Source organism: Trichosurus vulpecula, chromosome 4, assembly GCF_011100635.1.
Source record: "Trichosurus vulpecula isolate mTriVul1 chromosome 4, mTriVul1.pri, whole genome shotgun sequence".
In the NCBI taxonomy this organism is placed as follows: domain Eukaryota; kingdom Metazoa; phylum Chordata; class Mammalia; order Diprotodontia; family Phalangeridae; genus Trichosurus; species Trichosurus vulpecula.
Window position 1 is genome coordinate 101,021,532 of NC_050576.1, and position 15,383 is coordinate 101,036,914.

The following is a 15,383-nucleotide window of genomic DNA, read 5'->3' on the forward strand; positions in this document are numbered from 1 at the left end:
AATGTTATCTCTAAAGCAAAATTTGATGTAGCAAAAATTTTAAAAATTCTCTGACTTCCATTATAAAACTGAAAATATATTTTTGTAGAAAAAATGTTTTCATTGAGGGTTTGCTTCTTTAACGTTGTAATTTTTAACTTGTAACTGTTGTTATTGTAGTACACTCTCTTTTTTTTCTCCAATTCTTTTCTGTGTAAATGTACAGGGTTCAAATCACAAAACAAGATAACAAACTTTCTCTTGCCTCTTTTTTTGGGGGGGGAGGGCCAGGCAGTTGGGGTTAAGTGACTTGCCCAAGGTCACACAGCTAGTACATGTCAAGTGTCTGAAGTCAAATTTGAACTCAGGCCCTCCTGACTCCCGGGCTAGTGCTCTACTCACTGCGCCACCTAGCTGCCCCCTTTCTCTTACTTCTTTCTAAAGTTGATTTTTTTTTAAGTGACCATAGATTTCTCTGTGTTTGTCCTGCTCTTTCTCTTGTCTCCTGCAATATAGTTGTCACTTGCTCTGCCTCTCCAGGATGTCCTTACCAAAACAACAGATCCCTCCCCCTTTATCACCTAGCACAATAGCAAAATGAGGAAAATGAACTAGTCTCTGTCCTCTTCCTCCTGACAGTCATAATCATAGCTAACATGTCTGTAGCCCTTCAGGGTTTGCATGGAGCTTTATAAATATGATCTCAGGTTAGAGGGCAGGTGCTGTTGTTAGCACCATTTTTACAGATGAGGAAACTGAAGCAGGCACAAGTTAAGTGATTTGACCAGGATCACACAATTAATAAGTATCTGAGGCCTGGTGTGACCTCAGGTCTTCTGACTGCAGGTCCCTCACTCCACCCACAGCTGCACCTAGTTACCCTAGTAGGCTTTTTTTCCGGGCAAACAACAGAGCCAAATTTTCTCTTCTGTTTAGTGGATTCTCCTCATTTGCAGGATTGAGAAAATTGTGTATTCCATATTTGGGGGAGCTTTTGCTTAGCTCCAGGTCATGTTGTATTAGGCAAAAAATGAAAAGCAAAGGATCACTATACTTTTGGTAGGAGGAACACTCCTTGCTCCATACAATCTTTCTATCTGCTATAATGAGCTAAATTCAGTTTAAACACCATACCTTAGGCCAGATTGTATTCTTAAGAGATGTATGGGCCCCTCTATAGTGCGGGTGCCTTTTCTGATGATGTGTAATGGTAGCCCTTTTATGACTTGATAGATGGTCTTAATCCCACAGTTATTAGATTAAAATCATTTATGCCTCATTTCTCCTTGTTTTATAAGTTCTGTTTTTTTTTAAAAAGCCTGCATATTGGTCACCATAGTGAATACCTATATTCAATTAAGTTTTAACTAAGGACCAGTTTTCAGTAGATCATCTATAAGAATACCATTTAAAGCCTTCAGTTTAAAATATCCAGATACATCCATTCCAGTAGTTACAAAAATGAAGCGATTATGAAAAGAAACAACCCAAACCTTCTTCATTAATGATTTGCAGAAGCTTAACCTGGACATGTTTGAATTTCCTTTTCAGTGAAATGTTCTCTCTTGGTTGGGTGAGAGGAGACCCTTGTTTAATTACTGTATAGGAAGAATACCATACTTCCTCTAATACTGTGTATAAGGTAAAAAAAAATGAAGACATTCACATCTGGTTAAAATTCTATGGAAATTTTGGCTAAATAAAATACCAAGTTTCCATTCATTTTAAAATATCTCTGCTTTTATTCTAATTTTACTCAGGATTTATCCAGTTATAGCTGACTTTTTTTTGACAAGCTTTACAGCATAATTATAGAAAATCTGGAAGATTTCAGGAATTGCTTAGAAAGAGTTGCATTTTTAAAAATTACTTTAGTGGAGAAACAAGTATTTGCTATGATTTTTCTTTTAACACTTATAAGGAAAAACCCTGGAGTAATAAGAAAACATCACTCTTTGATGATTCTTATTCTTGTTCTCTTAAAACCTTACTTTAATTTGTAAAATTCCCCAAACCTACAGAGACTTGAGACTATCCCTGGTAGTTGCTCCCAATCTCCTTTAATCTCTTCTCAGGTATCAGTATTCTCTTATCCCTCAGGTCCAGTTTGCAAAGCTTGGGATTTGATAATGCTTTTATTAGATTACTAAGGGGGAGAATATCAGAAGTATAGAGATATAAACTTAAGTGAAACCTTAGAGAATGACAGTTTCAGGTGCCCTATCCTGATTTCTATCATTTTGCCTCTGTTCATATTCAACCCCAAGGTAACTCTTTCCTTCCTGACTCTACCCTCTTGAATATTGAAAGTGCAATGAGACAGTTCTGTTGACTTCAGTTCAGCCATTCAGTCACCAGTAGAACAACTAGCTATCAATTTGTTTAGGATTCTTCTGTTCTCCAGATATTTTCTAGATCAAAGCATTTTTCTTTAGACCTTGCCAGTGCTAGAGATGCCACCCTTGACTCCTCACTCTCACTTACTCCTCATATGCAATCAGTGGTTAAGTCCTGTTGTTGTTTGTAATATTTCTCCTATGCCCTCTTCTCTCTCCTCTTAATGCTGCAACCCCTGTAGTGCAGGCCTTTATCACCTCACACCTGGACTGTAGCACTGCCCTGCTGGGTGGTCTTCCACCTTCAAGACTCTCCCCAATCCAATCCATCTTCCACTCAGATGCCAGATTGATCTTCCTAAAATGAGAGTGTGGCTGTTTTCCCCTGTCCTTCTCCCTATTTAGTAAATGCCAGTGGCTCCCTGTTACCTCCAGGATCAAATAGAAAATATTCTTTTTGGCTTCCAAAGCCTTTCATAACCTGACCTCTTCCTACTTTTCCAGTCTTTCTACACCTTACTCCCCACCAATCCAGTGACATAGGCCTCTGCTGTTCCTTGACTAAGACACTCCATGTCCTGATTCCAAACATTTTCTGTGGCAGTCTCCCATACCTGCATGCTCTCCCTTCTCACCTTCACCTCCTCTCTTCTCTGGCTTCCTTCATGTCTCAACCAAAGTCCCATCTTCTTCAAGAAACCTTTCCCAGTTCTCTGTAGTTTAGTGCCTAACTTTTAAGGTAATCTAGCTCAACATTTTTCCTGTATATATCTTGTTTGTATATAATTGTGCTGTGTTCCCCTGCCTGGCCTCATGAACTGGGACTAGTGTTTTGTATCTCCTCTGCTTAGCATAGTGTCTGTGACTTAGTAGGTGCTTAATAAATAGTAGATGACTTAACTGACTGACTGCTGGGGATGAAGTGGAGTTTTACTCCTTTTCTGGTCCCATCCAAATTTTGAAAGAACATTTTTCTCATGTTGTCTACCATATTTATGCTACTTTAGGTGAAATTTATTTTTTTAGACTTTAAATTACATTATTTGACTTCTAAATTTATTTAATGTTGGAAATACTAAAACATCCACTAAAGAAAATTGTAACTTAAGGCTTTAATCTTCTTTTCTAGCTGAACCTGTGAAAGATATGCCTTCTGTTCCAGTATTGAATGCTGCCAAAAGAAACTTTACTGATGGTTCATGCAGTTCTGACTTCCCTACAAGGTAATAACAGTGATGTATGACCATTCTTGCAGTATTACTAAAGAAACTACAGCAAATGCTAATTACCTTTAAGATAAGCAGGGGTTTTTATAATATTATATGGGTTTTCATAGCCCTTGAAAACCATCTTTAAATAGTCTTTAACACCTTTATCTAAATAAAGTATTCTTTGAGCTACCTAATTTCTGTAAAAAAGTGTACTCTGAATTCCTGATAGCCATCTCAAAACTGAACTTTTATAGCAATTTGTAAGATTTGTTAAAGCAAATTTAAGTTAACTCATACTCTGTAGGACAAATGTATTATTAGATTTTTTTAAGTATATAAAATATGAGCTTTAATCTTTAAGGCATTCATTTTTACATTAAAAAAAAAATTCCACATGGTTGTTACTAGTAGATCTCAGCAACATAATAGTACCAAAATTACTATATGTACATTTTGTGGTGTTATTTTGCTTTAGTTCTTAAAATCAGGAAACTGAATTAAAAGCAAAATGAAAATTTTGACTTGATTAAAACCATTTCCCTGCCGTTTTAACGTATCCTGGCTTCTAAACCCTGCACAAAGTACACAGGGAATTAATGTTGGATGTTTTTGCAACAGATCCTGTAAGCAACTTTTAATATCTGTTTATCAAAATCTAAAGTTTATTTTTATTTTGGAATCTCTAATTTGTTTTTTTTTATTTGAAATTGATATATTTTTTTCTCTGTTTTCTGTGTTTATTTCCATCTTCCGGAAGATGAATTGAGCCTTTTTCATTTATTTTATGTTTTAGAACACCCAGGCTTTTTATACCTTTTAGCTAAGAAATTTAAAAGTTATAGCATTTTTCTTCCTGGCTAAAACAAGGGCAGGTAAAGTTATATGGATATGCAGGGTTAGCCCTAATACATTAAAGCCACAGCTTTTGGCATGGTTTTTTAACAGAAAGGTAACATCTCCATTCTGCAGCTACCTGTGTGGTCTTGGGCAAGTCACTCAACCTCCTCAGGCTTCAGTTTTCCTATCTGTAAAAAGAGGGAGGTGGACTAGATTGAGGCCCCTTCCACTTCTGGGTTTGCAAGCTGATCATCCTATAAAAACCAAACAAGTGACAAGGAGTAGTTTTGGAGGGATGAGAAGAGGGCCATAAGTATAGAAAATGAATGGGAACAGTTTCTGTTGACTCTTTAAAAATTATGCAGTCCATAGCCCAAAAGAAACTGGAAGGGAATGTGTTTCAAGTGAAACACTAAGGTCACTATCTCTTTTACCCCCAACCTGTGCTCATTCATCAGGAAAAAAGAAATACTTAATTTTCCCCGCTTCAGAGGCTGACTCAGGCCAGATCTCAGCCTCACTCATTAAGGTGTGTTCTCCTTCCCTATCATTAATTGGAGAACGTTGGGGAGGAGGGTGCTGCTTGCTTTTACCAGCACCCAGATCTTGCAGGTGTGGCTTCATCATCACGCTTGCTGCGTTTTAAATTCCTAGGATGTGAAAAGCATATATATTAAAATATATGTGTAAAAACGAATTGCAGATCCACATAGATGATTTTTAATAGTTCAGTGTTCTCATTTACATGAATTATCTCTTATTAGAACTGATAATGAAGAGTTAATTGCATGTAGAAATGCATTCTGAAGTACACATTTAATTTATCTTGAATGACAATTTATTTTTTTATTATCCACCTTATTGTTCCCATTGTTGTAGATAAGTAAGAATTAACTGGGGATCCATCTATATTACTGATTTTGTTGTTCCTGGACAAAAAATAAAATTTTGCTTGAGAGATGCAACGTCATCTAGTGAGAAAGAGTGCTGGACTTGGAGTCAGGAAACTTGAGTTCTAATTCTACCTCTGCCTGATGACTAGATGAGTATGGCCCTATTGACTTCTCAGAGCCTCCATTTTCTCAGCTTGTGATACTTGTACTATTTGACCTCATAGAATGTTGGGGAAGCCCTTTGTAAACCTTGCTGTGCTGTAGAAACATCTTATTAGACTTGGAGGGAGTCTGAGTCTGAATCTGAGTCCGTTTTCGCTGCCTGGCCATGTTCCCAGCCAACTACTTGACCCTTGAGTTTTTCGTCGGGGTATGACTGCTTGTGTTGTAGAGAGTACTTTGTCCCAGGCTTGAGGGGATGCGCCGTTGATTTCAGAGCTATTTCTACACAGCTAGCTCTGCCACACCATTGCTCCTCCTCCCCCAAGAACCGCCAACCTAGACTGCGACTCAGATCTTAAGCAGGCTCTGCACTCCCCCTCTGATCCACCACTTCATTCCTCCCACCAGGTAGGCCTGGGGCCGGAAGCAACTGCAGCTGTAGTTCTGTCCTCAGAGCTGTACCACCCCCGCTACCTCCGGGACTGTGGCTGAACCGTGAACTCCTTTCACTCAGTCCCCGCAGCTTTTCCCACCGTTGTCTTTGGTGTTTGTGGGTTGAGCGTCTGGTAACTGCCACAGCTCACTGATTCAGGGTGCTAAGGCCTGTTCTGCCTGGCTCCTGGTCTGGTTGGTCTAGATGCTGCTCACGCTGGGCTCTGCTCTACTCTGCTCCCAGCTCCAAGGGATAGACCTTACCCAGTGACCATCCAAGCTGTCCCTGGGCTGGAGCCCTGCTTCCCTCTGCTATTTCATGGGTTCTGCAGTTCTAGAATTTGTTCAGAGCCATTTTTATAGGTGTTTGGAGGGTCCTGGGGCAGAGCTTTAGGCAAGTCCCTGCTTTCTAGCCGCCATCTTGGCTCCGCCCCCAAGATATTGTTTTAACTATACAATATGCACCAGATTAATTTTACCCATCCATGCATCTGTCCATGTTGGTTCTGATTTTAGGATTTCAGTAATTTAAAAAAAATTAAGAGGGAAGTAAAGCCAGTGTCAGTATTTAGTATCACAGGCTCAGCCTTCAAGAGCTGGAAGAGCTATTGACTCTTGGTTATACTATATGACCTTCTCTTTTTATATATTAGGCAATTGAGGCCCAGAGATACTGTGACTTGTCCAAAATTACACTGGTAGTAAGTGGCAGAACTAGGATTCCAAACTAGGGCTTCTGATTGCCAATCAAGTACTTGTTCCACTGTACACAGTTTATTCTTTGTCCTTTTTTTTTTTTTAACTAAATTTTTAAAGATTCATATTCCAGGTAGACATCAAAAGAAATTCTACTCTAAATATGCCCTCAAACTCCCCGCTATACTTGTATACTTAAAAAAAAACCAAAGCCCACAAAACTTTTTTTTTTTAATTCATTCTTGTTTCAGCTACTCAGGTACACTTTACTAAAAGTAAATCAACTTCTCTTTTTGGGTAAGTGTGCATAGGAATAGGTTCATCTGTTTGATTGATTGGTTCAAGATGCCAAGGAAGTCCATTCAGTTGAGTTCTCCCTGTATTCATTTTAAGATCAGATATGGTTTGTATCATATTATTTTTTAATGTGAATTTGCTAATCTTTGCAGCAATTTTTTTTATCTCTGACAAAAGTCTCATTTCTAAGATACATAAGGAACTGGGGCAGCTAGGTGATGCAGTGGATCGAATACCTGCCCTGAAGTCAGGAGGACCTAAATTCAAATCCAACCTCAGATACTTACTACTTGTGTGACCCTGGGCAAGTCACTTAACTCTAATTGCCTCAAAAAAAAAAAAAGACATGGAGAACTCGGTCAAATTTTCAAGAAAAAAAAGAGCCATTCTCCAATTGATAAGTGGTCAGAGGAATTAAGCAGTTTTCAGAAGAAGAAATCTAAGCTGTCAATAGCCATATGAAAAAAATCATCAAAATCACTAATAACTAAAAAAATTAAACAATTCTGAAGTATCACCTCACATTCATCAGATTGGCTAGTAAATGTCTGAGACAGGATTTGAACTCAGGTTTTCCTGACTCCCAGGTTCATTGTTCTATCCCTGTGCCACCTAGCTGCCTCACATATGATCACAATCGTTACTGTTTTCCTATAGATTAATAGGTTTGGAGTTTGAAAACTATAAAGTTTCTATTTCTTAATCTTTATAGTATAGCATGAGGGGTGGAGAGGTTGTTTATATGTTCAGCCATGATACCCAGAATTTTTTGTGTAAATCTTTGTGTAATTTTGTGTAAATTAATGTGTAACATTACATTGATTTGTTTTAGGGAAGGTACTACATTTTCCCAATCCCATCATCTGCCTGCTAGACATCGCTACCCCCAACCACCATCTGATTCAGGTAAAAAAGTGAAAGATTAAAAGAGGATGAGCTTTAGTTATATTTTACATGTATTTGTTTTGGCTTTGAAATAATTGCCAAGAATAAGCATTTATAAATAAATAGGAGTGGTCATTCTTTATCCTGAAAATAGTGGCTAATGTAGCTGGATTAAATAGCTTGTGTTTCATTTACTTTGTTTCATTTAATTAGAAAATCTGCAGTTTTTCAAATTGTTACTTTGCTTTTTGTAATGCTAATACTTAGGTTTATAAAAGTTCTTGTTTTCTTAAAAGAAAAAAATTGTTATCTCGTGATAAAATGTTTCTGTTTTGTTTTTGAAGGGGGAATTAGAAGGTCTACATCTATGTCTTATGTTGATGGCTTCATAGGAACATGGCCCAAAGAAAAAAGGTAAATAATAGAAGTTATTTTTAAATATAGCCACCAAGTAAATCTGTTAACCAGATTACCTAATCCAAGTTTGTATTTAGTCCCTAAACTAAGGGAAGCATTAGACAAGCATGTACTTGTGTAAGGGATTAAATATGGCTAAATTTAGAAGCTTGGTGGGTAGGTTGCACCTCCTGACATCTTCCTTGAAATCTCCATAATTATAAGAAAGTAGAAAGAAGAAAATATTTTCTCCCTAAAAGGTTCATCCCAAATTATCTTATATTTGAAGCTGTTCTTTTCTTGAATTATCTAAAAATTTTATCTCATTTTTTTCTTTTTAAAGATCATCAGTGCATGGAGTTTCATTTGATATTTCTTTTGATAAAGAAAATAGTGTCCGGAGATCTACAACAAACAGAGGAATCACTCGATCTCTTAGTAATGAAGGTCTTACACTAAACAACAATCGTATGCCTAAACACATTAGGAAAAATTTGTCCTTCAAGCCAGTGAATGGAGAAGAGGAAACAGAAAGCATTGAAGAAGAAAATAATATAGACTCTCAAAGTGACCTCAAATCTTGTGCACCCCATAGTATGAATGAACTAAATTCTAATGAAAATATTCATTATAAGCTTCCAAATGGAGCTTTGCAAAATAGGGTACCTCTGGATGAGTTTGGCAACCAGCTTGAAACACCAAGCATTGAAGAAGCCTTGCAAATAATTCATGATACTGACAAATCTCCCTGTACCCTCCAGTCAGACCAAATCACAAATGGGTTCTTTCTCCATAGCCAGGAAATGAGTCTCCTCAATTCAGATTTCAAACTAAATCCATCTAGTCCTGACATCATAACTGACACAAAAGGTGCTCTGAGTCCTGTGACTGACACTACAGAGGTAGATACTGGAATTCACGTTCCTTCAGAAGATATTCCAGAAACGATGGATGAAGATTCTTCTTTGAGAGACTACACTGTGAGTATGGACTCAGACATGGAAGAGCCCTCCAAGTTTGTTCAAGATTATGATATGCGAGTTAACAACCACAGAGAAGCTTTAAGTCCTTGTCCAAGTACTATGAGCACCAGATCTCAACCAGGCAGCAGTGCTTCTTCTAGCTCAGGAGTTAAAATGACAAGCTTTGCTGAGCAGAAATTCAGAAAACTGAATCATACAGATGGCAGAAGTAGTGGGAGCAGTTCTCAGAAAACCACACCAGAAGGCTCTGAGCTCAATATTCCTCATATTGTTTCTTGGGCCCAGATCCCTGAAGAAGCCCCAATTCCTCAAGGAAGAGATAGTACCCAGCTGCTGGCTTCTGAGATGGTCCATCTGAGAATGAAACTGGAGGAAAAAAGGAGAGCTATAGAAGCACAGAAGAAGAAGATGGAAGCGGCTTTCACCAAGCAGAGACAGAAAATGGGCAGAACAGCCTTCCTCACTGTCGTGAAAAAGAAAGGAGATGGAATATGCCCTCTTCGAGAAGAAGCAGCTGGTGCTGAGGATGAGAAAGTCTACACTGATCGAACCAAGGAATCACAGAAAGCAGATGTACGGTCTAGTAAGTCTGCAGCAGAAGTAATGAAAGACGGTATTGAGAACTCTCAAGGCAAATGGCTGAAGTCTCCAACCACACCTGTAGATCCTGAAAAGCAATGGAACTTGGCAAGCCCCTCTGAAGAGACTTTAAATGAAGGAGAAATTTTAGAGTATACAAAATCCATTGAAAAGCTAAATTCATCTCTTCATTTTCTACAACAAGAAATGCAACGTTTGTCGTTGCAACAAGAGATGTTAATGCAGATGAGGGAACAGCAGTCTTGGGTGATTTCACCTCCACAACCTTCTCCACAAAAACAGATTAGAGAATTTAAATCTTCCAGGCAAACAGGAATGTCATCTCCAATTGTGCCATTCTCTTCAGACTCCCCTCGTCCAACTCATCCATCTCCACAGTCTTCTAACAGAAAGACCTCCTCCTTCCCTGTTAAAATTCAAAGGACTCCTAGACCAAATGAACTCAAAATAACACCTTTAAATCGCACCTTAACCCCGCCTAGGTCTGTAGATAGCCTTCCTCGGTTGAGGAGATTCTCACCAAGTCAAGTTCCCATTCAGACCAGATCTTTTGTATGTTTTGGAGATGATGGAGAGCGTGTGTGTGAACCTCAGTTAAAGGAAGCTAAATCCACAGAAGAAGTGAAGGAGGAAGCAGAATCCAAAGGGGCTTTGGAACAGCATGTTCCCAAACTAGAGGAAAAGGAGCTCAAACCTGTGGAGTCATCAGTTTCTGAAGTATTGTCACAACCCATTACAGAGACGGTGTGTCTTACACCAAATGAAGATCAAATCAATCAACCCACTGTACCACCTCAGACTTCCACTTTGCCAGCTCCAGCTCCTAAAAATGTTAATTTAATTGAAGTTTCCCTCTCAGACTTGAAACCTCCTGATAAGGCTGATGTATCTGTTGAAAAATATGAAGGAGAAAGTGACAAAGAACAATTTGATGATGACCAGAAAGTGTGCTGTGGATTCTTTTTTAAGGTATGTAATTTAAGTTGTGCTGACATCTGCCAGATAATATATCAGATCTGATGCTAAAATGTCCTCTTTGAATATAGGCATCAGTTTGCATGTTTACAAAATGCTCCCTGATTCCCCTCCCTGCTGTAAGTCCTCTGTAAAAAGCCTTTTCAAAATTAAAATTTGTCATGTCTCTTAAAGAATTGCCGATTTCGGAAAGGGATTAGAAAATGCGAATCTTGCGTACAGCTCTCTTTTTTTAAACCCATTTCTTCTTTCACACATTTACTTTAAATTTTCATTGAAATCTTTTGTTTTACATATCACTTTAATTTCCAAATATATCATTCCCCCTCTCCTACTCAGAGAGCCGTCCCTTGTAATGGAGAATTATTTTAAAAAATGAAAAAGAATCAGTTCAGCAAAACTAATATCACATCAACTTAGACTGACAGTATATGCAATTATATTTTTTAAAAGTGTGACAAATTAATAGGACTATATAAAGTATACCCATTTTCATAATGTATTAAGGTATAGGGAAAATTATGTAACTGGAGTGAGGAAGGGAATACTCAGCAAATCATGGTTTCTCCTAGAAATCTAAAACAGATGTCTTCTTCAGGCCTATATTGTGGAACATATTCCTAAATTGGCCAGCAGAGGGCGGCCCTGCATTGGCCGTCTAGGTGGGAGTATAGAAGAAGGCTTTGAACAGGCTTCTCAGAGGAACCTTGGGGAATTGCTACAAACCATCATGCCCAGAACAGAACAGAGTTGTCCATGTGTCTGACCCCACCTGAGTACCTCACAAAAGTATTGCCACTCTGCCTTGAAATGTGATTAGGTTATTAAGGTTGCCTGTGTCTGCATTAGTGTTTGAACCACCATCATGTCATTAAACATGCTCCACTTGGGCAAACATTGAGCCTGGTCACACAAACAGCTCTTTTGCTAGAGCTTTGACTCCATGAACATCTCCATCCTGTACTTGGAAACTGGCTTTTTTTTAACCTGGGTGTGATAAACTTATGTTTATCACTCTTGAACTTTACCTTCAGCCCTCTTGTTCCAGACTTTTGATCATTATCTGTCCCTTCCAGACTTCATTTCTTTCATCTCTTTGCTGAACGATATTCTCTTGCAAGGACAGAGCCTGATGCCCTCCATTAGAGATATTCTTTTAAGTTGATATGAATCTATTAATCAGCATTGGATTTGATTAGCCCTTTTAACTGTATTCTTATCCAGTCCACGTCTTTACCATTTTTCACACTGATGTTATATTTTTAGCTTGTGAATAAATTATTCTATTAATACCTGATTATTTCATTTTTCCAAGTAATGTTAAATAATCTCAATGAATTCATTTTACATGTACTTCCATTTTATTTTTTTATCCAATATTTTATTTTTTCCACAATTATGTAAAAACAATTTTAGCATTCTTTTTTTAAACATTTTTAGCTCTAAATTCTCTCCCTCCCCTCCTCATTCATTGAGAAGGCAAGCAGTATAATATAGATTATACATACGTGCATAGTTATGTAAAACACATTTCCATATTAGTCATGTTGTGAAAGAAAACACAGAACAATCCCTGCCCCTGGGAAAAAAACCCACAAGAAGATTAAAATTAAAAAAGTATGCTTTTACCTGTATTCTAATTCCATCATTTCTTTCTCTGGAGATGGATAGGATTTTTCATCATAAGCCCTTTGGGATTGTCTTGGATCATTGTGTTGCTGAGAATAGTTAAGTCATTAACAGTTGATCATCATACAATACTGCTCTTACTGTGTACACAATGTTCTGGTTCTGCTTATTTCACTTTCCATCAGTTTATGTAAATCTTTCCAAGTTTTTCTGAGAGCATTTCTTATAGTAAAATAGTATTCCATTACAATCATATACCACAACTTGTTCGGTCATTCCCCAATTGATGGACATCCACTCAATTTCTAATTCTTTGCCACCACTAAAAGAGCTGCTGAAAATATTTTTTGTACTTGTACTTTCAATATTCACATACATTAAACTATGTAAGCATAGGTTCTAGTCCCATGTCTGCCATCTTTGTGGCTGCATTATCCCAGATGAATTACTTAACTTCTCTGAGCCTCAGTTTCTCATCTATAAAAGAGGAGGATTGGACTAGATTACCTTAGTGGGCCCTTCTAGTTCTAAATCTCTGACCATATGAGCAAAAGAACTATTTTGAAATTCAGTGTTACTAGATATGCTTTTATGGAAGTTTTATTTCTGTCTTGCATCACCTTATACTGCCTAATGTGAAATATACCTAGTAGATTTGCATAAATTTTCCATAACAGCCTGTTGTGCAAATAGTTCATATTTTCAGCTAGAAACACAGCCACTACCGAATATGAAATATTTGAAAATTAGAGTATAGTCACCTGAGGTTGTTCATTTGCTTTCTCCTAAATTCCCCTGTTGTTAGGATGATCAAAAAGCAGAGAATGATATGGCCATGAAACGGGCAGCTCTGTTGGAGAAACGATTGAGGAGAGAAAGAGAGACTTTACTTCGAAAACAGCAGTTAGAAGCAGAATTAGAGCATAAGAAGGAAGAAACAAGGTAATTGAATTGTTTCGTATATTAGAATAGTATGTCTTATTCATTTGTATTCATTAATAGGATTTAAGCACTCTGGTATTATTAGTTCTGTAGTATGCTATACGTGTAGACAAATGTATTAATTTCTAAAAGTTTTCAGAGCATCTTCAGACTGTATTTTCCCCTAAATGAAGTAGCATATTCTCATGAGGCTTAAAGTATTTAAAAGTCTAATTGTATAGAAATATATTTTTAAAGAAAATTAAGTTTCTATAATTGAGTGGTATCCTTTGTGAAGTAAAATTAATGGTTATTTCAGGAAAATTATTTGTGGACACAACCAAATTATTTGGAATGCTTCTGATACCTAATAATTGGCTTGTTTCATATAAACATACTCTTTCATATAGTTTTGCTTTAAGCTGTGATCTGTAATATTAGGAATTTAACTGTGTTCGATTTCATAGGCGTAAAACTGAGGAAGAACGCCAGAAGAAAGAAGATGAAAGAGCACGTAGAGAATTTATTAGGCAAGAATATATGAGAAGAAAACAGCTGAAACTCATGGAAGATATGGATACAGTGATTAAGCCCCGCCCTCATGCAGCAAAACAAAAAAAGCAGCGGCCGAAATCTATTCACAGGGATCACATTGAATCTCCTAAGACACCAATCAAAGGTCCACCAGGTAGCCTCTTGTTAGAAAGAGTCTGTTCATATAAAAACACCAGCTTGGTTTGAGATACTAACTTGACCTTGCATCGATTAGCTTCTTGTGCTAAATTGACAAACCTACCTTAGAAATCTGCATGCATCTTAATTGGAAAGCCAAAATTAGCAGATGAAGGTGATGTTATGTCTGCATGCATATATATAGCAACACAGATGTGAATGTTAAAAACCCCCAATATAAACACTAACCTTTTGTGGTACTTTTGACGCTGTTGAACTCTTTTAAATTTACTAACCCATTCTTGCACTTGTAAACTTAGGAATGTTTTGTAATTTGGGAAACATGAAATGGACAAGAAGGATTTCAGCATAATAAGAAATGTAAGGTAAAAAGTCCTTAAAAAGCTCCTTTAATGTAGAAACTAATTAAAGATCTTCATTTCTTGTATCTTGAATTAATATCTTTTCTCTTTCATTTCTGCATGGTTTCTTCTTATTCCCCCAAATCCGTATTTTCTTATGATCTAATATTTTGGAAATTTTGACAAGATCCTCTTAGTCTTTTTGAAAACCTAAGAAAATCCCCAGTATAGTAATTGCATTCAACAAAATATTGTTGCTCGTATGTACAAGAATTATGTATTGGTTACATTTGAGACACTACTCAATAGATATCTCTGGAAAAAAATATCACATAAATACTTAATACTTCAACTATGAGTGATTTAATAGGATTATAGATTTGAAGCCGAAAGGGAGGTTGAGGTCATTTGCTTTTCAGTTTCAGAAGCAGAGAGGTTAAGTGACTTGCCCAAGGTCACACAGCTAGTAAGTACAAGGTTCCCTCCATGTCATGAGGAGGCATCAGACTAGAACTTTAGTGGAGAAAATATTTAGTATTGCCTTTAAAAAGTTTCTATAATTAAAAAGCTTAATTTTTCCACCTGCCAATGAAAGATTTCTGAAGAAGCCTTATGACTTGCAGAGTTGGATTTCTTGGTTGTTTTTATTAAAATCTTTACAGGATTATTGTTTCATGTCAGTTAAAGAGCTTGCCTTCCGAAAATAGCAAATTTTAGCAACAAATTAAGATTATACTTTCTTATCATGAGTATGCCAATAATGTGTTATATATTCATGTTTAAATGTTACAAAATTGACAAACTCTACATATATGCATGCAGCATATTACAAGTTAAGATGAATACCGAGTGGAAAAAATATTGTAGAAGCTCACTCTCCATATGCTGGTGTTATCTAATGAACAGACTCTTTGCTATTTACCTGTTTTAAAATCTAACTTTGTTTTTATCCAGGGTCACGAATTTATCGTGTTTTTTCAGTCTCTAGCCTTTCTTTGGCATCACTGAACACAGGAGACAGTGAGAGCGTTCATTCAGGCAAGAGAACACCAAGGTAAAGCAGTAATGATTAATATTTTTATTGAAAAATTCTCTTCAATTTTCTCAATTTGAATGT

At 37.0% G+C, this 15,383-nt stretch overlaps 1 protein-coding gene across 4 annotated transcripts in view; it reads left to right on the forward strand.

The window, feature by feature from the left end:
- Positions 1–15,383, forward strand: part of CAMSAP2 (calmodulin regulated spectrin associated protein family member 2) — a 160,503-nt gene that overhangs the window by 126,096 nt on the left and 19,024 nt on the right. For 2 of the 4 annotated variants that reach the window (XM_036753931.1, XM_036753933.1), the window contains 7 exons: positions 3,445–3,538; positions 7,676–7,749; positions 8,073–8,142; positions 8,468–10,676; positions 13,117–13,253; positions 13,700–13,920; positions 15,221–15,320. In XM_036753931.1, coding sequence (XP_036609826.1) covers positions 3,445–3,538; positions 7,676–7,749; positions 8,073–8,142; positions 8,468–10,676; positions 13,117–13,253; positions 13,700–13,920; positions 15,221–15,320 — 2,905 coding nt within the window. The remainder of the gene's footprint in view (positions 1–3,444; positions 3,539–7,675; positions 7,750–8,072; positions 8,143–8,467; positions 10,677–13,116; positions 13,254–13,699; positions 13,921–15,220; positions 15,321–15,383) is intronic. The other 2 variants (XM_036753932.1, XM_036753934.1) reach the window with 1 other exon arrangement.